Source organism: Carcharhinus amblyrhynchos, chromosome 17 (assembly GCF_965287045.1).
Source record: "Carcharhinus amblyrhynchos chromosome 17, sCarAmb.v2.hapA, whole genome shotgun sequence".
Classification (NCBI taxonomy): domain Eukaryota; kingdom Metazoa; phylum Chordata; class Chondrichthyes; order Carcharhiniformes; family Carcharhinidae; genus Carcharhinus; species Carcharhinus amblyrhynchos.
Genome location: NC_137340.1, coordinates 54,287,064 through 54,311,871, shown reverse-complemented (window position 1 = coordinate 54,311,871; position 24,808 = coordinate 54,287,064). Strand labels below are relative to the sequence as shown.

The 24,808-nt window shown below is 42.7% G+C and overlaps 2 protein-coding genes across 4 annotated transcripts in view; one reads left to right on the top strand and one right to left on the bottom strand.

The window, feature by feature from the left end:
* Positions 1 to 1,482, top strand: part of poll (polymerase (DNA directed), lambda) — a 26,838-nt gene extending 25,356 nt beyond the window's left edge. Inside the window, 1 exon segment of the mRNA XM_080205984.1 lies at positions 117 to 1,482. Coding sequence (XP_080062110.1) covers positions 117 to 478 — 362 coding nt within the window. The 3' untranslated portion in view covers positions 479 to 1,482.
* Positions 1,483 to 15,094: 13,612 nt separating this feature from the next.
* Positions 15,095 to 24,808, bottom strand: part of oga (O-GlcNAcase) — a 79,157-nt gene continuing 69,443 nt past the window's right edge. For all 3 annotated transcript variants that reach the window (XM_080205976.1, XM_080205974.1, XM_080205975.1), the window contains one exon: positions 15,095 to 18,452. In XM_080205976.1, the coding sequence (XP_080062102.1) occupies positions 18,316 to 18,452 (137 nt within the window). In that variant the 3' untranslated portion in view covers positions 15,095 to 18,315. The remainder of the gene's footprint in view (positions 18,453 to 24,808) is intronic.

The following is a 24,808-nucleotide window of genomic DNA, read 5'->3' as shown; positions in this document are numbered from 1 at the left end:
CCCCGTGCTGTAGCTGACTCCAGACTGAGCTGTGTAGATTTGCAGAGAGATTTTGCAGTTTCCTGAGCACAGAATATTTCCTGTTTGAAGTTTGATGTTGAATTTTCTGTTGAAAGGATTTCTCACCGATGATCTGGTGATTCAGGAGGACATTGGAAACCAGAAGAAATACCTGGGAGTTTGTCAGCTACCAGGAGCGGAGCGTCGTCAGCGCCGGCTCGATATCATTGTGGTGCCGTACAGCGAGTTTGCCTGCGCCCTGATGTACTTCACCGGCTCCGCACATTTTAACCGGTCCATTCGTGCATTGGCCAAGACAAAAGGCATGAGTCTATCGGAGCACTCACTGAACTGCCACGTCCTGCGAAAGGGGAGTGCCAAAATCAGCAGCGGCATCACAATCCCCACGATAACTGAACAAGATATCTTTGAGCAGCTGGGACTGCCGTACAGAGAGCCGAGTGAGAGAGACTGGTGACGTCCTGCTACAGGCTGGCAGAGGCCCGATTGCCTCTGTCTGTAGGTGCATCACCCAGTGAGGTCCTGAAACACAGGCCAGGAACACACCAGCTTCAGCTCCTGGTCTGTGCTACGCTGCTGCTTTGGGTGGTTTTTATGTCCTTATCATGAAACAACAGTTCACCTTTGGTGAGGTTTACAGTCTGAGAAAACAAACGGGTCTATAGGGTAGGAACATAGGGAGGTTCTTAATCAATCACTGGGTCAGTTGTGGCTGCTTGGACCACCACTAAATATCAGGGAAAGGGTGCAAAGAAGATGCACTGCAGATGTACTGTTTTAAGTAATATAAAGATACTGGAAAAGCAGGTATTCTTCTCATCAGGGCTGAGAAAATTAATAGACATTTAATAGAGATGTTCAAATCATTATGGGGTTGGGTAGAGTCGATCCATTTTACCCACAGACAGGTGAAAGCTGTCTCTGCCCGTTGAAGTGGTGGAGGCTACCTCGCTAAATATATTTAAGTCACGGGTAGATAGGTTTTTGATAGACAGGGGAATTAAGGGTTATGGGGAGAAAGTGGGAAAGTGGAACTGATCCACTATATGGATATGGTATGATAATAATGTTTTTTCTCTTTTAATGCGCAGGTTTTAAGTTGGTCCGCCTTGTTGCCCAACGAGGGGCATACACACGATGGGTCGTGCTTGCGCTGCTCTTGAATGTTCAAGGGTAGCCTAGTGCTTCATGTCGTTAGTGTGCGCTTAAACTGGACCAGTTGCTGGGCAACACGACAGCTCAGTGACTATCACTGTTTGCTGTGCAGACACGTGGATTTGGGCCGGTGTCTGTGGGAGTTTGCGCGTTCTCCCCGTGCTTGCGTGGGTTTTTTCCGGGTGCTCCGGTTTCCTCCCACACCCCGAAGATGTGCTATTAGGCTGATTGGAGGTAATAAATTGTCCCTAAATTAGTTTCCCTCAATGTGGAATGCCATAAACAATAGATGAGGGTTATGGGTGTGACGGGGGGGGGGGGGGGGGGGGGACTGGTAATGTTAAAATGGCGGCGCGGGCTCGTTGGGCCGAAGGGCCTGTTTCCCAGGCTGTTTTTGTTCTTTGTTGTTCTTCTTTGTTCACTTCAGATCAGCCATGATCTTATTGAATGGCGGGGCAGGCTCGAAGGGCTAGATGGCCTACTCCTGCTCCTATTTCTTATGTTCTTATGAAAGATCAAAGATTTACTGTGATTGACAAGAAAACCAAAGGGGGGGTGAGATTTTTTATGTAGTGAGTTGTTATCTGGATTGTGCTCCCTCAATGGATGGGGAAACAGACTCAATAATAACTCTTAAAATTGTAGAGTGGAAAAAGGAAGGGGAGGTGAACTAAATGAATCTCTCTCTCAAAGAGCTGGCCAGGCATGATGGGCCAAATGGCCTCCCACATGTTACGATTCCACATCTCTGCTGTCTGCTTCACCTCATCCTTCTCAAAACCTGGGTGGCCTCCTGCACTGTACAGTTTCAGCTTTCTCCACGGCCCCACACAATAACAGGATGAGGTGAAGCAGTACAGCCATTTGGCCATCATGCCTGTTCCATACTCCCATCTTCAAGGAACCAACTACCTACTATCCCATGCAGATATGCAGTCAACAATTAGAAACAGGAGGCAGCCACTCAACCCCTTGAAAACCTTTCCTCTAAAAACAGGCATTAGAATCTTCTACAAATGAGTAAAAAAAAAGTAGCTGAAGTGAGATGGGAGTTGATGGGAAATGAGGTGGAGGCTTTGAACAAGAATTTTATGTCCATCTTCGCAGGAGAAGATCCAAAAAGCATCCCAAGAATAGTTAAAAATCAAGAGGCAAAATGGAGGGAGGAACTTAGAACCATCAGTATTAGGAGAGAAAAAATAATAGGTGCCCCCAGACTTGATGGCCTGAATCCAGGCTCTTAAAAAGGGAATAGTGGACACATTTAATGCATTGATATTTGTATAATTTCTTAGATTCTTGAAAGATCCAGTGGATTGGAAAATCACAAATCTAACACTTCTGTTCAAGAAAGGAGACAGAGAGCAAGAAACCCAGTTAGTCTGGCATCTGTTATTATTGGAATCCATTCTTAATGAGGTAGTAGCAGGACAATTAGAAAAAGCACAAGATAGTCCAGCTGAGTCAACAGTTTTGTGAAAGAGAAATCATGTTTGACAAATTTGAGAGTAGATTTGACAAAAGGGTAAATAAAGGAAAACCAATAAACATGATATATCTGGCTTTCCGAATGGCATTTCTTAAGATACCACACAAAAGATCGCCGTGCAAGAGCATCGGTATGGGGGACGATATATTAGCATGGATAGAGGTCCAGCTAACTAACAGAACACAAAGTCAGGATAGATAATTTTCAGGTGGGCAAACTGTAACTAGTGGAGTGTTGCTGGGGCCTCAGCTATTTACATCCGACACTAATGACTTGGATGAAGGGACAAATTGCTGATGATACCAAGGTAGAAAGGAAAGCAAGTTGCAAGGAGGATACAATGGGTGGGATTTTCCAGCCACGCATTCCGGAGGCGGGGGGGGGGGGATTTTCTGATCCTGCTGCCGTGAATGGAGACTTGGTAAAGAGCTGAAAAATTCCAGCCAAAGAGTTTGAAATATACTGTCATGGATTGAGGATTGGTTATTGGGCAGAAAACAGAGAGTTGGGATAAAGGAATCATTTTCAGATTGGCCGGCTGTGACTATTGGGGTACCACAAGGATCAATGCTGGCGGCTGCAGCTATTCACACTCTTTGTGATTTGAGGAAATGGAACTGAGGTGGGTAAATGGAGTTAAGATACAGATCACTCTTAATCTAAGTGACTGACAGAACAAGTTCATACGAACAAAAGAAACAGGAGTTGACCTATTTGGCTTCTCAAGTTTGCTCTGCCAATCAATAAGATGCTGGTTGATCTAATGTGCCTTAATATCCTTTTGGTCACCGCACTCACGCAAGGATATTTTGGCCTTGGAGGGAGTGCAGAGGAGGTTTACTAGGCTGATTCCGGAGTTGAGGGGGTTGAACTATGAGGAGAGGTTGAATAAACTAGGTTTGTACTCGTTAGAGTTTAGAAGAATGAGGGGAGATCTCACTGAGACATATAAGATGATGAATGGGATGGATAGGATAGAGGTGGAGAGGCTCTTCCCGCTCAGAAAGGACAGTAGGACTAGAGGGCACAGCCTCAAGATAAAGGGGGCGCGGTTTAGAACAGAGTTGAGGAGGAACTTCTTCACTCAAAGGGTGGTGAATCTCTGGAATTCTCTGCCCATTGAAGTGGTGGAGGCTGCCTCGCTCAATATTTTTAAGACGCGGGTTGATAGGTTTTTGATAGGCAAGGGGATTAAGGGTTATGGGGAGAGGGCGGGAATGTGGAACTGAGCCATGATAGATCAGCCATGATCTTATTGAATGGCGGGGCACGCTCAAGGGGCTAGATGGCCTACTCCTGCTCCTATTTCTTATGTTCTTATGAATGTGAGGACTGAAAGTAATATTTTCAAGTTTGCCCATGACACAAAACGTGGTGAGAATGTTAAAGTTCAAGTTTTTTTATTAGTCACAACTAAGGTCATATTAACACTGCAATGAAGTTATTGTGAAATTCTCCTAGTTGCCACACGCCGGCACCTGTTTGGGTCAATGCACCTAACCAGCGTGTCTTTCAGAATGTTGGGGGAAACAGCAGCACCCGGAAGAAACCCACGCAGACAATGTGCAAACTCCACACTGACAGTGACTCAAGCTGGCAATCAAACCTGGGTCCCTGGCACTGTGAAGTAGCAGTGCCAATCATTGTGCTACTGTGCCATGAATGTGAGCTGTGAGGAGGATATAAATTGACTTCAAGGGGAGTTAGGCAGACTGAGTGAGTGAAAGAACATGGCGGATGGAATATAGTGTGGGGAAAAAGTGAATATATCTACTTTGGTAGGAAAAGCAGAACTGCTTGGACTGGAGATTAGATTGGAGAGTGTTGATGTCCCAGGTGTTCTTGTTCATGACTCACTGAAAGCTACCATGCAGGTACAACAAGCAATTAGAAAGGCAAATGGTATCTTAGCCTTTATCTTAAGAGGATTTGAGTACAGGAGTAAGGAAGTCTTGCTGCAATTGTCACGAGTTTTTGTCAGATCACACCTGAGTATAGTGTGCAGTTTTGGTGGCCATGGAAGAAATGTAATAAAGGTTAACCAGACTAATCCCTAAATGGCAGAATTGTCCTCTGTGGACAGGTTGAGGAGACTGAGCTGTATATACTATAGTTTAGATAAATGAGAGGCATCTCATTGAAGTGTACAATATCCTTAACAGGGCTTAATAGGATAGATACAGGAAGGATATTTTCCCTGTTTGGGCGGGTCTCGAACATTCTCAGAATAAGAGGTAAGCTTGGAGAGAGAGGAAGAGGAATTTCTTCAATCAGAGGGTGGTGTCTCTTTGGAATTCTCCACCTCAGAGAGCTGAGGAGGTTCAGTCAGTGAGTATTGTGTACAGCAGAGGCTAATAGATTTCTAGATATCAGTGACATCAAAGGATACACGGACAACGTGGGAAGATGATGTTGGAGTATAAGACCATCAATGCTCTAGTTAAATATAGCGAAGCAGACTCGAGGGATCGAATGGCCGATTTTTTGCTCCTTATGTTCCTGAAGGTTAAGTGAACATACAAAACTTTGACACTTAAGAATATAATGTGGGAAGAATGTGATGTTATCCACTATGACAAGGAGAATAGAAAAGCAGAGTATTATTGAAATAGTGATAGTACAGAGGGATCTGGGTGTCCTTGTACATGAATCACAAGTTAGCATGCAGATATAGCAAGCAATTAGGCAGGCAAATGGAAAGTTGACCTTTATTGCAAGGGGAATGGAGTATAAAAGTAAGGAAGAATTGCTACAACTGTACAGGAGATTGGTGAGACCACAGCTGTGGTACTGTGTACAGTTTATATCACCTTGTTTTAAGGAGGGACATCTTTGAATTGGAGGCAATTCAGAAAAGATTCATCAACCAATTCCTGGGGTGAAATCGTTGTCTTATGAGGAAAGGTTGGAGTGTAGAAGAATGAGAAATGATCTGACTGAAATATAGAAGATGCTGAGATTGGACAGGGTAGATGCTGGGAGGATTTTTCCTCCTAGGGGAATCTAGAACTGGAGGCATACCTTAAAAAAAAGAGGATCAGCCATTTAAGACAGAGGTGAGGAGGAATTTCCTCTCTCAAAGTCGTTTGTATTTGGAATTCTCTTCCACATGAGCAGTGGATTCAATCATGTAAAATATTTAAGGCTGAGGTAGATATGTTTTGATTGACAAGGGAGTCAAGGGCTTTGGGGACAGATAGGAAAGTGAAATTAAGGCACATTAGATCAACCAGCATCTTATTGATTGGCAGAGCAAACTTGAGAAGCCAAATAGGTCAACTCCTGTTTCTTTTGTTCGTATGAACTTGTTCTGTCAGTCACTTAGATTAAGAGTGATCTGTATCTTAACTCCATTTACCCACCACAGTTCCATTTCCTTAAACATCCTCACCCAACAATAATCTATCATTTTCAATTCTGAAAGCTCCAAGTGACCCTAGCCTCAACAGCACTTTTGCGGGGAGAGAGTTCCACTAGTTTTTGTTTGAAGTGCTCCCAGACATCACCCCTAAGCAGCCGAGTTCTAATTTTACGGAGATTTTCCTTTTTTCTAGACTTGCCCACGAGAGAAAGCAATTTCTTTCCATCCACGACTTCTAATCATCGTAAATACCATGAAAGGATATGATCCCCATCAACACTGAAGTGCATTTTAAGAAGTTGCTGCATTAAGTGAACCTTCCTCAGTCTTCCTTTCGGGTCTGTCTGCAAAAGAGCTGCACTGAATGTAAATCAACTTTATCCAGAACAGCTGATGTTCAGTTGAAGCTGAAACGATATGTGTTGCCACCTTGTGGTCAGAAATAAACCATGACCATTGGCTGTTTAAAGAGAGATCTGAAAGCTCATGATACCAAATAAACCCATTGGGCTTTAACCTGGTATTGTGAGACTTCTTAATGTTTAAAGAGGGAACCGGCTCACTGACAGACAAACAATTGGAAACTGATCTTTATTTGGTAGGTGCATAACTGGAAGACCAGGAAAGCCAATGTTCAGACATACATTTAGCCCTTAGGAACATTAGAAATCAAATAGGATCCTTCTGACACTGTACAGTACACTTCTGATGGAAAAGTGTGTGGATATTAATTAAAGGCAATGTAATGCTCAGCTATGATGCCCTCCACAGTAGAATAACCTGCTTGGGGGAGGGAGGGTACCCATCACCTGAGTGAACCTATATCAGTTGGGGTTGTTGTGTCAGGCATACATTGTTTTCACACACTGCCCACAGTATCTGCGTTGACCTGGGGGCAGCAAGGTGGTTAGCACTGCTGCTTCACAGCACCGGGGACCCACGTTTGATTCCTGCCGTGGGTCACTGTCTGTGTGGAGTTTGCACATTCTCCCCATGTCTGCATGGGTTTCCTCTGGGTGCTCCGGTTTCCTTTCACACTCCAAAAATGTGTGAGTTAGGTGGATTGACCATGCTAAATTGCCCCTTAGTGTCAGGTGACTAGCTGGATAAATGCATGGGGTTATGGGGATAGGGCCTGGGTGGGATTGTTGTCGGTGCAGACTTAATGGGCTGAATGGCCTCCTTCTGCACTGTAGGATTCTATGATTCTATAACTTCCCTAGCATGTTAATTCTTTCCAGATCTGTGGATGAACGCAGAAAGTCATCCTTGAGCAAGATGTGATGACTAAATTTATATTTATTTGTGACTTCAGTGTACCTGTGTGTTGAATAAAATCAGGTTACAGCGAATGAATGGAAGGGTAATTCCACTTCATGTCTGTGTGTCGGATGTAGTTTAGCACAGTTCTCCAAATGGCTGGACAAGGGCGTGATGTTATCAGTTTACTGACGTGTCATAGAGTGCAATAAATAATATTAAATCTTGCATCGCTGCTGTTTCCAATGCTGCATCATTCCCTGGACTGAGCCATGCTGAATCTCTAATTTCCCCCATCATATTGACTAAATGGGTATGGACAAAAGGCTTCCTTCCCTAAAGGTCATCAGTAAACTAATTGGGTTTTACAGTAATTATTTACTCTTATTGTTATATGTAAATGACAGATGAAAATGTGCTGGGAGTATTAAGCAAGTTTGTAGATGACACCAAGATTGGTAGGGTGGTTAATAATGAAGATGGTTGTAAGTTACAGGAGAGAGACACACACTTGGTTAGGCGGATTGGCTATGCTAAATTCTCCTTGTGTACCTGAACAGGTGGTGACGTGAAGATTTTCACTAACTTCATTGCAGTGTTATGGTAAGAATATTTGTGACACTAATAAATAATCTTTAAGATATGGGTGGGTTGGTCAGATGGGCAGAGCAGTGGCGAATGGTATTTAACCCAGAGAAGTACAAGGTGATGCACTTTAGAAGAAGAAACAAGATGAGCGAGTAATGAATGGTAGGACATTGGGAAGCTCAGAGGAACAGCAGGATTATTGTATAATTATTCATAGATTCCCAAAGTTTAGCAGGGCTCATGAATAGAATAGTTAAGAAGAATATGCAACCTTTGCTTTTATCAGTCGTGGCATAGAATATAAGAGCAAGGAGATTATATTCATGTTATACAGAGCATTGGTTAGATCACAACTGGATACTATATGCAGTCTGGTCACCTCGCTCGAGGAAGGATGTGATAGCATGTGAGGGGATAGCGGAGATTCACCAGGATGTAATCCTGGGATGGAGCATTTGAGCTTTAAGACTGGATAGGCTTGCATTGTTTTCTCTAGAGCAGAGAAGGCTGAGGATGGTGGAGTGCGGGGGGCAGGGACATGGTTAAGGTGTTTTAAGATTGAGGGGTATGGACAGGGTGAGTAGCAAGCAGCTGTTTCCTCTGGGTTGAGAGGTCACTCATGAGGGGGAAGTTTTAGGGTAAGGGGCAGGAGATTGAGGGGATTTTAGAAAAAAAAATCACTTAGGGCCGTGGAACTCTGGAATTTGCATGGGAAGATAATGGAGATTGGAAACTTCACATCCATTAAAAAAATATTTAGATGAGCACTTGAAATATCATAATATTCAAGGATATGGGGTGAGTGCAAGGAAATGGGATTGGCATGCCTTTGTGGTAGTTATCCTCGGTACAGAAAGGACCTTTTCTGCACCGTACGACTCCTGGCCACTTGATTTGGTTTAATTCAAATTCTTGTCAGGATTTTGTCCACTTATGTAGCCTCTACACCACTGTGTATCTTCTAGAGTTAAATTCCGTCCTCTGTGATCACCTCTTTAGCCAGGACACAGTAAGCATTGTGAGACTGATGCTTATTATCCATTGGTTACTGAATGGGTGTGACACTGGCCTACTCACGTTGCAACATTTTGTCACAAGAGTCCAGTTTTTTTTAAACTATCTCGTGTCAGGACATTCCTGTTGAGGTTTGTAAATGTAATTTGCACTTAGGTAAGAATCAGAAACCTGGGACTGAAAGAAGGCAGAACCACAGCTGACTGTCTACATAGCACTGGGATATAAGACATGACAGAGAATTGCTAACACTGCATATGTGGAAAGAAACATTGGAAACTGCAGCAATTTCTGATCAATAACCACATGGTCATCAGCTTCCTGCTGGGAGCAGTAAGAGCATTGTATCTGTACTTTCCATAATTTCTTTGTGAGGAGAAAAGAGCAGTTAGTGCAACAGATAATTAGCCTTATACTACAGGTTCAATCCCTGGATTGCTATCAAGATTAAAGTGTGATTATTGAGGGAGTAGATCCAGGATGATTTCCTCTGAGGAGCTATTAAAAAAAGGGCCATAATTTTCACAAAAAAAAGGCTGAACTAATTTTTGGAAGAAATCTGGAACTCGCTCCCAAAACCCTGGGGACAATTACAGCTTTCAAGACTGAGATTCATAGTTGTCTCTTCATAAAAATGTTAAGGGGTAGGGAGTGGACCATTTAAACCTCAAGTCTGTTCTGCTATGCAATAAGAGTCATAGCTGATCATATTGCCTTTGTGCCAATCAACAAAAAAATCTAAATTAACACACTGGTTATTAGTTGTGGAAGAATTGCAAGCTTATGCCACTGTTTGCTCGTGGAAGTGTTTCCTCACCACTGTTGAAGGGCAACCTCTGTTATACAATGTCTCCATGACCGCTAGCATTTCATAATGAAATATATTAGAGATGTATTAGCAATCACCAAAAAAATTAGAATACAAGGGAGTGGTTAATGGACAATTTGCAGTTTGGTGGGCTGAGGAGTGGAGTCTTGTAAGGATGGGGCCTCATGAGGTTGGGGCCTATATTAATGAGTGGATTAATAAATGGAAGAGCGTTTGAGGGGGTCAAGGAGTTGAGGAGGGGGTAGTTTTTTTACATTCATTTTATGGGATGTGGGCATCACTGGCTAGTCCAGGATTTATTGCTCATCCCTAGTTGCCATTGAGGCGATGGTGAGCTACCTTCTTGAACCACTGCAGTCCCTAAAGTGTAGGTACACCCACAACAGTGTTAGTGAGCACATGCCAAGATTTTTACCTAATGACAGTGAAGGAGCGGAAATATAATTCCAACTCAGCACGATGAAGGGCTTGGAGATGAACCTCCAAGTGGTGGAATTCTCAGGTATCTGTTGCTCTTGTTCTTCTAAATGGTAGTGGTTGTGGGTTTGGAAAATGCTGCCTAAGGAACATGGAGTTCCCGCAGTGCATCTTGTAGATGGTACACACAACTGCCACTGTTTGTCAGTGATGGAGGGAGTGAATGTAACAATCAAGCAGGCTGTTTTGTTCTGGATGGTGTCACACTTATTGCTATTGTTGGAGCAGCACTGATCCAAACACGTGGAGGGTATTCCATAACACTCCTGACTTGTGCCTTGTAGTGCACAGGCTTTAGAGAATTAGGAAGTGAGCTACTCATGGCAGAATTCCCAGTCGTTGACCAGCTTTGGTAGCCACTGTATTTATATAGTTATTCTAGTTCAGTTTCTGGTCAGGGTGGTGCAGGCAGCATTTGACATGCTTGGTTTAATTGGTTAGAACATTGAATACAGGAGTTGGGATATCTTTTTGAAGTTATATAAGACTTGATAAGGCCACACTTGGAATACTGTGTACAGTTCTGGTCACCCTATTATAGAAAGGACATAGAAAGAGTGCAGGGAAGATTTACTAGGATGGTATTGGGACTTGGCTGGATAGACCAGGACTTTTTTTTCCCCTGGAGCGTAGGAGGCTTAGGGGTGATCTTATAAAGGTCTATAGTATAAGATATTGACTAGCTGATCTGTGCCCCTCTATTTTAAAGGTAGGGGAGGCTAAAGGTGAGAGGCAAGAAATACAAAAGGGTCCAGAGGGGCATTTTTTTTTTTAAACTGACGGTCTGGAACAAGGCACAGGTACAATTTTGTATTCAGACTTACAGGGGTGAGGTGGGTATAAAGGACAATTGGGACTAGCATGATGGTTAAAAACAGCAGCATAGACAAGATGGGCTGACAGACATATTTCGATGCTGTAAATCTCTATCAACATGTGGGGGTATTATTATAAATGGGAAATTCAGTCTGGCAATGCCAATTAATGCCAACATCCTCTCTTGTTGGAGATGTTCATCACCTGGCCTTCATATGGCACAAATGTTACTTGTCAGCCCAAGCCTGAATATTATCCAGGTTTTGCTGCATTTGGGCACAGACTGCTTCAGTATCTGGGTTGTAAAGATGTTGTACGTCCCCAATTGGAAGGAAGGTTATTGACAAAGCTGACCAGCATTTACTGGCCACCCCTAGTTGCCTAAAGGCAGTCGAGAGTCAACCTCATTCTGTAGCTCTAGAATCACATGCAAGGACAGCAGATTTCCTTCCCTAAAGGACATTAGTGAACCAAATTGGTTGAGTCCATCAGTTTGTGAATCCTCATTCTCTGTCTCACCTGGATTTCCCTTTACTGGTCCCACTGACATTGAAATACTGAATTCTCAGTTGTGAATTTGGTCTGAAACTAATTGTATGAGGTGGACAGTATCTACATCTCCAAATCACACACCTGCTCAATAACTGCAAACTTGAGAAACTGGGTTCACTTGGCTCACTTTCGTTGGCCACAAGCTCCCACCTTTCAGATGCACAGCCTGCTCTGGTACAATTTAAATTTTTTTGCACACCAACTTGACTAAGTACACAAAACATGGGATATTTATAACTCCAGCTGACACAAAGCTCTACAATTATTTGATGAAAAAGCAGTAGAACCTTCCTCCCTTTGCATCAAATGGCCACACTTCCACTCTGGTTTGGATGCACTCCGCTCTTGACAACACTATGCGAGCAGCTGAATTGCAGATCAACATCGTGCAATAGACTCGGGCAGCTGAATGGAATACTGTAAAGAAGGAAGCCAATGAGGAACTGAAGGTAGTGAGTGTCTCAATGATACCTCAGTCAAATAGGCCTTTTCCCAACAGTGAGCCTGATGTCTGACCATGACGAGCATCACAACCACTGCCCAATTCCATCCACCATGGATTAACCAGACAGCAATCAACTTAATATACTCTGGCTGTTATACAAGACAGCCAAAATAGCCATATATTTACATCAGGATCTTGGCAAATGCTTCACAAATCAAGTACTGAGCTACAAATATGGAGTATTTGAAAAGCAAAGTCCCACAAACAGCAATATAAATGACGACTTATGGCATTTAATTATGGGATTATATTGGTCAGGATACTGAAGACCTCCCCTGTTTTATTTCAAAACAGTATCAGGCAATCATTTACATCTAGATAGGGTGGACAAGAAATCACGGTTTAAATGTCTCATTTGAAAAATGCAACCCTCAGACAGCATAAACCTCTGCACCATTGGGAGTGTCAGCCTGGCCAAATATTCAATTAGGATTTAAACCAAGGACACTGTCAGTGAAAGCTCTCTCCACACACAAGGAACGCAAGTGGCAAAATCTTTGGAGGGTGAATGCAGAACAAGTGCGTTACCAAAATTAGAAAACCTCACCCTCAGCAACGTTCAAAGTACCAATGAATACAAGATTCAACCCAACATTATTTTTACTAAATTTAGCTGGGCCAGGATCTCCTTCTCTACAAACCAGATCCAAGTTTGTTAAACATGCCAGGAATAGGTTTCTACAGCCACTACACAGGAGGCATTTTGACTCGATGTGTCTGTGCCAGCTTATTTTCAAAAGCCATTCAATTAGTCCAACCACCATTCTTTCTTTGCCTTTGATCACTTTTCCTTTAGTTCACATTTTTTGAAACAAGAATGGGTTTTAAAATGGGAATAATTAAACTGAAAATTATTTATGTGCTTTCTTAATTATTGGCAACAACTGCAGGGAACAGCCAGAGAAAAGTGGTACCATGGCACCCTCTAATGCTCACTGGTAACATTAGTCGATGTTAACTTGACCTGGCTATGAAATAAGTTTTCTTCACAAAACAGTTTATATGACTTTTGAATGTTCTTCCTTCTCAACTATATCGTAGCTTCAAAAAGATCGAGTTACATGGAGGACACCCAGAGTGTGAAAAACCATCAGGCACTATCTTAACTTGAAAATATAGGTCTTCCTTCACAGTCGCTGGGTCAAATTCCTAGAATTCTCTCCCTAAAAGCACTGTGGGTGTAGCTGGTACATATTACCATTGGTTGTTTGTAGTTGCAATAAACATTGTGTATGCCAGAGCGACGCATCCGTGCAGCGAACACCACCCTGTAAATAAAGTTCCATTATTTTTAATCCTCCGTGGTTCCTAGCAACAATTCTCCAAAATACAACAGCACCTACACCTCAGGGACTTCAAGAAGACAATTCACCACCACGTTCTGAAGGGTAACTAAGAATGGGCAATCAATGTTGGTCGAGCCAGCAATACCCACATCCCACAAAAACCCAGAACCACAACCTCCCACCAAACAGCAAGTACACTTCCGCATCCAGTCATATTAGTCCCACCACAACCAGAAGGTACTCACCTATGTACAGCCCAGGGACAAGCTGTGACTATAGAAATAGTGCAGAACCATTCTGGCTGTAATCGTGCGACAGTGATGCCTACTCTGGTAATAGACTGTTTTGCTCAGGAATGATTGCAATGAGATGATCAGTTGCTTGGTATGGAAGGACTGGGGTATGAGGAAAGATTGAAGAAATTGGGACTCTTTTCCCCTGAAAGACACTGACTGAGGGGGGGGGGGGGATCTAATAGAGGTATATAAGATTATGAAGGGTATACTTAGAGTAAACAGAGGTAAGCTATTTCCTATAATAGAGACACGTAGGACAAGGGGCCATGGACTTAAGGTGAGGGGGGAGCAGTACAACACAGATATTAGAGGGAGGTTTTTCACACAGAGGGTAGTGGGGGTATGGAATGCTCTGCCAAGTAAGGTGGTGGAGGCAAACACCCTAGAGTCCTTTAAGAGTAACTTAGACAGACATATGACTGAGTTGGAGATGGGTGGATATAAGAGAACCTTTTAAATAAGGGTCATTAGCATTGGGGCGTCCCTGGTAACGTAAATGGGTATAGTATGATAATAATGTTTTTTTTCTCTTTCATTCACAGGTTTTAAGTCGGTCCACCTCGTATCCAACGAGGGACATACACACGATGGGTCGTACTGGGGCTGTTCGAGATTGGCCTAGTGCTTCATGTCGTTAGTGTGTGCCTAAACTGGACAAGATACTGAGCAAGATGACAGCTCAGTGACTATCGCTGATTGCTGTGCAGACACATGGATTTGGGCCGGTGTCTGTGGCAGTTTGCGCATTCTCCCCGTGCTTGCGTGGGTTTTCTCCGGGTGCTCCGGTTTCCTCCCACACCCCAAAGATGTGCTGTTAGGCTGACTGGCAGGAATAAATTGTCCCTAAATCAGTTTCCCTCAATCTGGATGGCCATAAAACATTAGATAGGGGTCGTGGGTAGAGAGGTGGACTGGTGGTGTTGAGATGGCAGCGTGGGCTCGTTGGGCCGAAGGGCCTGTTTCCCAGGCTGATATTTTGTTCTTGTTCTTTAATGGAATATAAATACTTCCTACTAAATTAAAACTAGCAGCAATGTCACCTGCAGCAGCAAATTTCAATTTACACAGAAGACAATAACCAGATCATTGGGAAGATGGAGCTTCCTAACACTGATGGTGAACTACAACCACAGAGGAAATGGTGCTTCACCTCGAACAATATCCCAAAAGCAGCAATTAGCCAGGAGTTTTTAGCTGCTCAGGTTCCCACGTTCACTTAGGTTATGCTTCTAAACATTTTCCCTTAGGGTTCCCACTCCAGGACTGGTTTAGTTTATCCATGTTAACAACAAATCAGCATAACTGTTGAATTTTCTGTCATTGGGACGTGATTAAAAACAGACTAGAAGCATATGTTTAGGTCAACACCGGAACAGTTAACACTGAGTAAACAAACCCTTTTAACTTGCATCCTAACATTTTAAAACAAAAGACACACAAAAAGATGATCTTTTTAAAAGATTTATATGTACACAGTTCTTTCCTTATCTGGACTGTACTCCACTGATGAGTGTCAGAAGTTTTGGCAAAAGGACACCAGTTAACTTATCAAAAGCTAGCAGTATGTCTGTGCATTTTGAAAATGGGCTGTGGAAGGTAAGGGAGTTTGGCTAAATTCCCATGTTACAGAAATAAATGAAGGGTTGGCACCCGCAGAGTTTGGTGTTACAATATTATGGTAATGATCAGAGTTAATATGCTTTATAGTTTAAGACAGGCAATATGGACCCCCAGCGTAGTCTGTAAAACTGAAGCCACTAGTATGTTCATTCGATTGTTTTACAGCTCAATGTTTGCACTAGCCACACCTCAGGTTTGGGAGGCTAGAATCTGTAACCATACCATTGGGTGTAAAGAAAGCTTTCCTTCTTTTACCTGATGAAAAATACTGAATCAGTTTAATCCTTGGAGGAGAAAGAACCACTGAAACCTGCCTTAAGCATCATGACCCAAGCTCTCAACATCTACTGCCTAGGTCAAGTGGCAGATGCATGGGAACACCGTCACCCGCACACCTCCCTCAACTGTACGTTATCCTGACTTGGAGTTCATCACTGTCACTGGGTAAAAATCCTGGAGCTTACATATTTTTGAGTACCTACATTGCATGTACTGCAGTGGTCCACTTTCTCAAAGGCAATTTGGTGAGGAAATGTTAAACAAGTTGCCATTTCTATTTTAGCTAATGGGGCAAAAAACCCAAGTGCCAGAATACACAGCAGGTTGATGTTTGCAACAGAAAATCTAACAGGCAGGCAACTCTATCCAATCTGCTAAGTATTTGGTTCAATTTCTTCCCTACCCTCAAAAGACAGTGGCTCATTAGTTTCTACAGAGATTTGTGCGCACTGGCATGCTATCAGTTTCTGGAATCACAGACCCACAGTCTTCCTACAACACTGATTCTTCAGCACAGCCCACATATCTCCATGCAACTCCATTCTCCCCATACCGTTCCCATAGATTGGTTTCTAACACTTATGCAAACAATAGCACTGCACAACCAAAGGAAGCAAAGAAGCCAGCAGCTGGTCTCAAGTATGCAGCAAGGAAACCAAATACACAAACATGTCGCAGTGTAATCTGGGAGATAGTAAGGGGCAGGGCAGAAATGAGACAGAAAAGATGATTTAAAAGGGTATTAATCTGGTTTTATAAAACATGGATTTTCAAACAAGATTGGTCTGTAGACCTCGAGGAGTCTGTAAAATCAGATTTCTATGTGGCTAGATCCGGGAATGTGACCGGAACCGTACCTGGATAATTTTGTATTCCTTCTGCTCCCTGCATCATTCACATAGAATCATATAATAGCAACATTATTTCTGTCCAATTCTGAGTACATTACATAACAGAGTTCTTCTATTTGACTGGAGATAAGCTGAGATGTGTGAGGTGGTAATGGGTGGGGCAGGGAGCAGGAGATCTGAAAACTTTGACTGCATTTGAGTATTTTGCTCAGTTTGATGAAACCAGGCATGGTAAGAGAATAAATAGAAAAGCTAAATTTGCATAGTGCATGCAGATGTAGACTCATAAGTGTTTGGAAAAATATCCAGGCAAGAATGAATGGAATTTAACATGAGTTGCAGCTAATTTTCACTCAATCCAGGATTTAAGAATCGAGTGCGACAACTAAATGCAGAATTTTTAAAAAGCTATAACAGAGACAGGTTGCGAAAACAGATACCAGTTGCAGGAATAAACAGAAAATGCTGGAAAAACTCAGCAGGTTTGACAGCATCTGTGGAGAGAGAATCACAATGACTTCTTCAGAAAAGAGGCAGAAGTAGAAGTAGCAGGAATGTGGATGTCAGTATAATAAACATGGAAAAGTGAACTTGTTTCCTCCCAAATACCAGAAACAATACAAGCTATGAGTATCGCTGGCTTCGCTCAGTGCTTGTGCCCATCTTCCTGATTCCCTCCTCTTTGCTGCAGATATTAGGGGATCTCATCTCATCCTTAGTGTCCCTCCCAACCTGACTGCCACAAGACGTACCATGGACACAGATACCAGAATCAAACGCAGGAGAATTGGTCACAAGGCAAATGGTTGCTGGTCCACGCAACAAACCAGGCCACAAAACCAGAAATTGCATGTTTACTATTTCAATTCCTCTACATCAACTTCTGCAATGAACTCTTCTTAGCAGAACAAACCATTACTCAACAGGGCAACATGTATAGGAGGTTACTGAAATTTACTGAGGGCTGTGGGTACAGGGGAGGAAGGTAAAGTCACATAAAGGACTGGGCTATTCTACCTGTATTAAAAGTGGTAATTATAGGTCTACATTGTTACTCGTGAAATCCAGTGTAGATCCACTTCCAAGTTTGACTTCAGGTGGTCTTTATACAAAAGAAATTCTCCCACCTCAATAAATGGCTTAGATATACAGCTCAAATCAGGTTCTGACGGGCAGGCACTCAAAATATTAGTCTGCCTTTCGCCTTTACAGATGTTGCCTAACCGGCTGTGTATTCCTAGCACTGGTGCACTTATTTCAGATTTACATTTACAGTTTGATCCTTTATTGGGAAACAATTCTATAAAATGCTAAATTAGATTTTAAGAATCTCTACATGCAAGGTGCCTTTTTAAAGAGGAATCAATTTAAAGTCTAAAAGACCATTAGTTTTCACAGAACAATACTGCAGAAAGCAGACTCCAAGGTACCAGTTGGAAATCCCAGAACCTCATTCAAACTGAACTTGGCTCGTTTCATCACTGCAAGCCAAAATGTCCAAACTTTCCTCTGTGATGGAGGGTCAGGTATAAACAGCTTCATTATGACAAAATGGTTTAAATGGCTGCACAGCAAGCAAACACTGTCAGTCTGTTACTGGCATCAGAAGTGAGAGAAACCATTCTCCTCCTTACCAACTTCCTGTTTAATAACAGAATTTCTGACGTGAGATGGGAAAAATAATAAAAAGGGCAAAAAACAGAAAATGGAAAAGGCATTGCTTTGTTACTGCATCAGTGGAGCTCCGCCCATTTCACAAAGTGCCATCTAGATCAAGTTCACCTTATTATGCATTTCAAATAAAAAAAGATAAAATATAAAACATTATTAAACACAGGTTATTCAGCTTAAGGCTAAATTTAGATACATTTAATTATACACATCCTTTAATTACACTACGTAGCACAGGGCAACCGTTACAAGTTCCTTCCCAGAACCAACATCTCTTTCGGGAATCCCTCCATTTTAGCCAACTCCAAGAAGCCCAGTTTTCTGTAGAATTCCAGTCCTCGTCGATCATTGGGTTTTACTTCACAGAATGCTCCTCGGGACCCTAAAAAAAAAGTAGGAATTTAACTCATCAGAACCCACTGCAAACAACCTGTAGTGGAATAGGCACTCCGAAATACCCTGGATCCGTCACAGGCCATCTATCCTTTGTCATCTTTCAGCCACTTGACTGAAAAAACTTTTGATCGCTTATCCCAATATCTCACCTGGCTTGATATCAAATTTTGTTTGATAATTGCTCCTGTAGAGCACCCTGGCAGGTTTAGCTGCATTAAAGGTGCTATAAAAATGCAAATTGCTGCTGTTACGTAGAAGCTATGTCAGTGACATTTCCTTTCTACTGCTACCCAGTAACAAGAATGTGTCAATTCAACCAAGGCCCCGCTTCCCCATACCATCCCCACACATTCAGAATTTCGGGTGAAATTCAGGAGTTTGCAAGACAGCATAAGCATGCTGCTTGTTAGGAGAGCACATTTCAACATACCTGAAACATGGGCCTTGGGCCTAACTAATGTATCCTGCAACTGCAATTTAGGATTAAGAAGTTCAGTGTTACAAGATAGAATCAAGTGTTTCAAAGCAATCCTAGGTCTTGATTAGACACATTGATGTTTGAATGTTTGACACGACAATTTATATTTATATAAACATTGCATAATTAACTTTTAAATTAGAAATATGTCAACCAATTAGAAATGCAAGTATCTAAATGCTATTTCCAGCAGTTGGAATCAAATAGAAGGAATGGGGTCATAAAACGGGAAACAAAGCTACAGCAGTGCCTCAGTTACCAAATAAAAATGCACCCAAAGCAAAATATAGTATCTGTACATCACAGGGTGTTATTCTCTCTCTCATGTCAGAGTCAGAAAAAGTTCAGCACTGAAAGAGGCCCTTCAGCCCCATCTCATCTGCACCCAAGACAAACCACCCAAACTATTACAATGCCATTTTCCAGCACTTGGCCCAAAGCCTTGTATGCCTTGGCTTCGCATCCTCAATCTCCTCTGCTCCAAGGAAGATAATTTTAGAGTATCCAACCACTCTTCATAAACTCTCCAGCCAGGCAACATCCTGGTAAATCTGCTCTGCACTCCCATGTGGATTCCAGAATTACTCACAATACAGAGTGGCAAAGTGGCACAGTGGTTAGCACTGCTGCCTCACGCCATGAGAGACCTGGGTTCGATTCCAGCCTCAGGTTACTGTCTGTGTGGAGTCTGCACATTCTTACCATGTCTGTGGGAGTTTCTTCTGGGTGCTCTGGTTTCTTCCTATGGTCTAAAGATGTGTGTGTTGGATGGATTGGCTATGCTAAAGTTGCCCTTTAGTGTCAGGGGGACTATTAATGGTAAATGCATGGGGTTGCGAGGATAGGACTTGGGTGGGATTGTGCTTGGTGCAGATTTGATGGACCAAATGGCCTCCTGAGGCATCCCTGAGGTTGGCTGAAATTTCTGGTGTCCCAGATGGTAGAGAATTTGGTGAACTGGTGTGATGACGATAATCTCTCCCTCTATATCAATACAACAAAGCAGATAGTCATCGACTTCAGGAAACATAATGGAGGACAATCTGTCCTGGTCTCTCCACGCCAACACGATAGTTAAGAAAGCCCAATGACTACTTGCTCAGAAGGCTAAAGAAATTTAGCTTGTCCACTACAACTCTTACCAAATTTTACAGATGCACCTAGAAAGCGTCCTATTCGCTTGTATCATAGCTCAGTATGGCTCTGAGCAAGACTGCAAGAAACTACAAAAGGTTGGGAACATAGCTCAGTCCAACATGCAAACCAGCCTCCCATCCATTGACTCCATCTACACTTTAAAGTTTATTTATTAGTGTCACAAATAGGCTTACCGTAACACTACAATGAAGTTACTATGAAAATTCCCCAGTCGCCACACTCCACCACCTGTTTGGGCACACTGAGGGAGAACTTAGCATGTCCAATGTACCTAACCAGCACATCTTTTGGACTGTGGGAGGAAACCAGAGCACCTGGAGGAAACTCACACAGACATGGGGAGAACGTGCAAATTCCACACAGACAGTGACCAAAGCTGGGAATCGAACCTGGGTCCCTTGCACTGTGAGGTGCTAACAACTGTGCCATCATGCCACCCCATTTCTTGCTGTCTCGGGAAAGCAGCCAACATAATCAAGGACCCTATGCATCCTAGATATACCTCTCTTCCACCTCCTTTCGTCAGGTAAAAGATACAAAAGTCTGAAAACATACTGACCAATTCAAAAACAGCTTCTTTATTGCTGTCAGACTTTTGAATAAACCTATCAGATATTAAGCTGATTTTTCTCTTCAACCTAACTGAAACATTATGTTCGGTACCCCATCCTTTTCTTCTCCCCTACTCTAAGAGCCGTACGTTTTATCTGTATGACATGCAAGAAACAATACATTTCACTGTATTCAAGATCATATTTGATGATGAATTGGGGGATTTCCTCAAAAACAATTTTTAAAAATTACTTCTTAGGACATGGGCGTCACTGGCTGGTCAGCATTTATTGTCCGTCCCCAGTTGCCCAAGGGCAATTGAGACGCAACCACAATGTTGTGGCTCTGGAGTCACATGTAGACCAGACTAGGTAACAACGACAGATTTCCCTCCCCAAACAACATGAATGTACCAAATGGGTTTTTCCGATAATGGTTTCATGGTCATTAGATTCTTAATTCCAGATTTTTTTAATTGAATTCAAATTTCACTATCTGCTGTGGCAGGATTCGAACCCAGGTCCTCAGAATTTTAGCTGAGTTTCTGGATTAATAGTCTAGTGATAATGCCTCTAGACCATTGCCTCCCTTAATCTATGGATTATATCACAGTTTAGGAGTTCTTTGGAGCATTCCTCCATTGAGGGCTGATGTATTCTTGGTCTCTGAGGAGAGTTCAATCCTCATTCTGTAACGGTTTGAGGTGTAGTGTTGGGTCAAGATATTGCCTTGATGGCATTGAAACAGCCTGGAGTGCTATATTAGTCAGTGAAGAGTTGCAGCTCCTTAGTTTTCTCAGTCCAGTCCATCACTGTTTCTTGATTTCCCTAGATCTTCTTTGTACCCCTGCCTATCTCTTCTCTAGCCTTGCTGGTTACGATATTTTGTCAAGCACAAAGACCTTTCTTTTTCTTGTTGATGAGGTCTTGGATGGTGTGGTTGTTCTCATCGAACCAGTCTTGGTGTTTTCTGCTCTTGTAGCCAATGGTTTCTCCACAGATTGCAATGGTGTTCTTTCCAGTTTTCCTCCACTTTATTAGAATAAACACTTGAGGTTTTGCTGAAGACATTGTTACAAGGGCTGTTTCTTCATCCTCCGCTGCTTCCAGTGAAGATTGAACGACATAGTGGAATGGATGGTCCAGCAATCATCGGCACTGGTCATTATTTTGGGGATGAGGGCATCTTTTGGTTTCAGGATCAGCAATGACAAAGATGATCATGTGCCAGTGCTTCGACTGTAGCAGTCTTCAGGAAGTCCTGGACTTGGTTTGATGGAACAGCGTGCTAGTGATGACAAGCTAGCGTTCCATGCATTTCCACGCGAGTAGGGAAATCGCGGAGTTGCAAATTCCAACTCCTTTCCAGAGTTGGGAGTCCTTTACAACCCTGGCATTGAGGGTGATGATCTCATTCTCCTTAGAAATATTGGACTGCATGGTGCTAGGGTGGAATAGAAGCCTTCTTTGGACTCAATGACATCAAGGGTTGGGGGTAAACACTCATGGCTGCTACCTGCTGGTTCTTGGCAAATTGTGGATGGAGGGGCTAAGATGCTCATTGATGCTGACAGCGAGTTCCAAAGTCAGCTGACAAGTTTGTTCTTGGTACTGACTCCAATTCCATGCATCTTGGGCTGATCCGTGGATTTTTCTCTTCACAAGGTGGTGCAACCACTGCCATCTTCCCTCAGCTGCTCTTCAGGACTCTCGCAGGGCAGTGATATCAATGTTGAAGGGCTGACTTCATGGACAACACCGTTTTGATTGGTTGTTTTGCTCATTATCCATGACATTCTAGGGTCTCGCAATTACCAGGCAGGATATCACTGAAGATAGAAGTCACCTACCCCTCTAATGGAAGTCCTTTCTGGTTGCATCACAGCTTGATATGGCTCCTACTCTGCCCAAGTCTGCAAGAAACTACAAAGGGTCATGAATGAAGCCCAGTCCATCATGCAAACCAGCTTCCCATCCATTGACTCTGTCTACACTTCCTGCTGCCCCAGCAAAGCAGCCAGCATAATTAAGGAAGCCACGCACCCCGGACATTCTCTCTTCACCTTCTTCCATTGGGAAAAGAATACAAAAGTCTGAGGTCACGTACCAACTGACTCAAAAACAGCACTTTCACTGCTGCCAGACTTGGACCTACCTCACACTAAGTTGATCTTTCTCTACACCCTAACTATGAATATAACATGACATTTGGCACTCTTCTTCTCTATGAAGAGTTTGCTTTGTCTGTATAGCACACAAGATACAATACTTTTCACTGTATATTAATACATGTGACAATAAATCAAATCAAACCCTTCAGTGGAAAAAAGTACATTTTCTCAACACTAGCCTCAAGGGGCTGTAGGTTACTTGGAGATTTGCCAAGGGATCAGATATTACACAATCCTTAGCCCAATCAAACACGTCTATTTGCAGTTCTCTAATTGACAATCATTGTGCACCATGTACTTCAAATGTAAGCTGGCTAAGGCTCATCTTCCAGTTAAATATCTCGACCAAGATCCTCACTGTAGGAGAGAGAAACACACAGCCAAAACCTAGAACATGAATTCTTTTAGAAAGGGACATGTTTGGGCAGTAACCAATTCATTTGTAGAATTTCCAAGAATGTGGGAGAAATAAAAAAAAATTAATATTCGAGAGGTAATCATTTAGAAAATAGAACATTACAGTGCAGCACAGGCCCTTCAGCCCTTGATGTTGCGGTGCTCTGAGAAACCAATCTAAAGCCCACCTAACCTACACTATTCCAAAATCATCCATATGTTTATCCAATGACGATTTAAATGCCTTTAATGCTGGCGAGTCCACTACTGTTGCAGGCAGGGCATTCCATATCCTTACTACCCTCTGACATCTGTCGCTTATCTATCACCCCTCAATTTAAAGTTATGTCCCCTCGTGCTAGCCATCACCATCCAAGGAAAAAGGCTCTCACTGTCCATCCTATCTAACCCTCTGATCATCTTGTATGCCTCTAAGTCACCTCTTAACCTTCTCTCTAACGAAAACAGCCTCAAGACCCCCAGTCTTTCCTCATAACACCTTCCCACCATACCAGGCAACATCCTGGTAAATCTCCTCTGCACCCTTTCCAATGCTTCCACATCCTTCCAATAATGCGGTGACCAGAACTGTATGCAGCACTCCAAGTGCAGCTGCACCAGAGTTTTGTACAGCTGCAACATGACCTCATGGCTCTGAAACTCAATCCCTCTACCAATAAAAGCTAACACACTGTACACCTTCTTAACAACTCTATCAACCTGGGTACCAACTTTCAGGGATCTATGCATGTCGACATGGAGATCTCTCTACTCATCCACACTACCAAGTAACTTACCATTAACCCAGTACTCTATATTCCTGTTACTTCTTCCAAAGTGAATCACCTCACACTTTTCCACATTAAACTCCATTTGCCACCTCTCAGCCCAACTCTGCAGCTTATCTATGTCCCTCTGTAATCTGCAACATCCTTCTGTACTGTCCACAACTCCACCGACTTTAATGTTATCCACAAATTTACTAACCCATCCTTCTACACCTCATCCAGGTCACTTATAAAAATGACAAACATCAGTGGCCCCAAAACAGATCCTTTTGGTACATCACTAGTAAATGAATTCCAGGAAGAACATTTCCCATCAACCACCACCCTCTACCACCACCCTCTGTCTTCTTACAGCTAGCCAATTCTGATCCAAACTACTAAATCACCCTCAATCCCATGCCTCTATCTTCTATAATAGCTTACCATGGGGAACCTTACCAGATGCTTTACTGAAATCCATATACACATCAACTGCTTAACCCTCATCCACCTCTTTGGTCACCTTCTCAAAGAACTCAATAAGGTTTGTGAGGCACAACCTACCCTTCACAAAACCGTGCTGACTATCCCTAATCAAATTATTCCTTTCTAGATGATTATAAATCCTCTCTTATAATCTTTTCCAAAACTTTGCCTACAACAGAAATAAGGCTCACTGTCTATAATTACTCCCCTTGTTAAACAAGGGGACAACATTTGCTATCCTTCAGTATTCTGGTACTATTCCTGTAGACAATGACGACCTAAAGATCAAAGCCAAAGGTTCTGCAATCTCCTCCCTAGCCTCCCAGAGAAGCCTA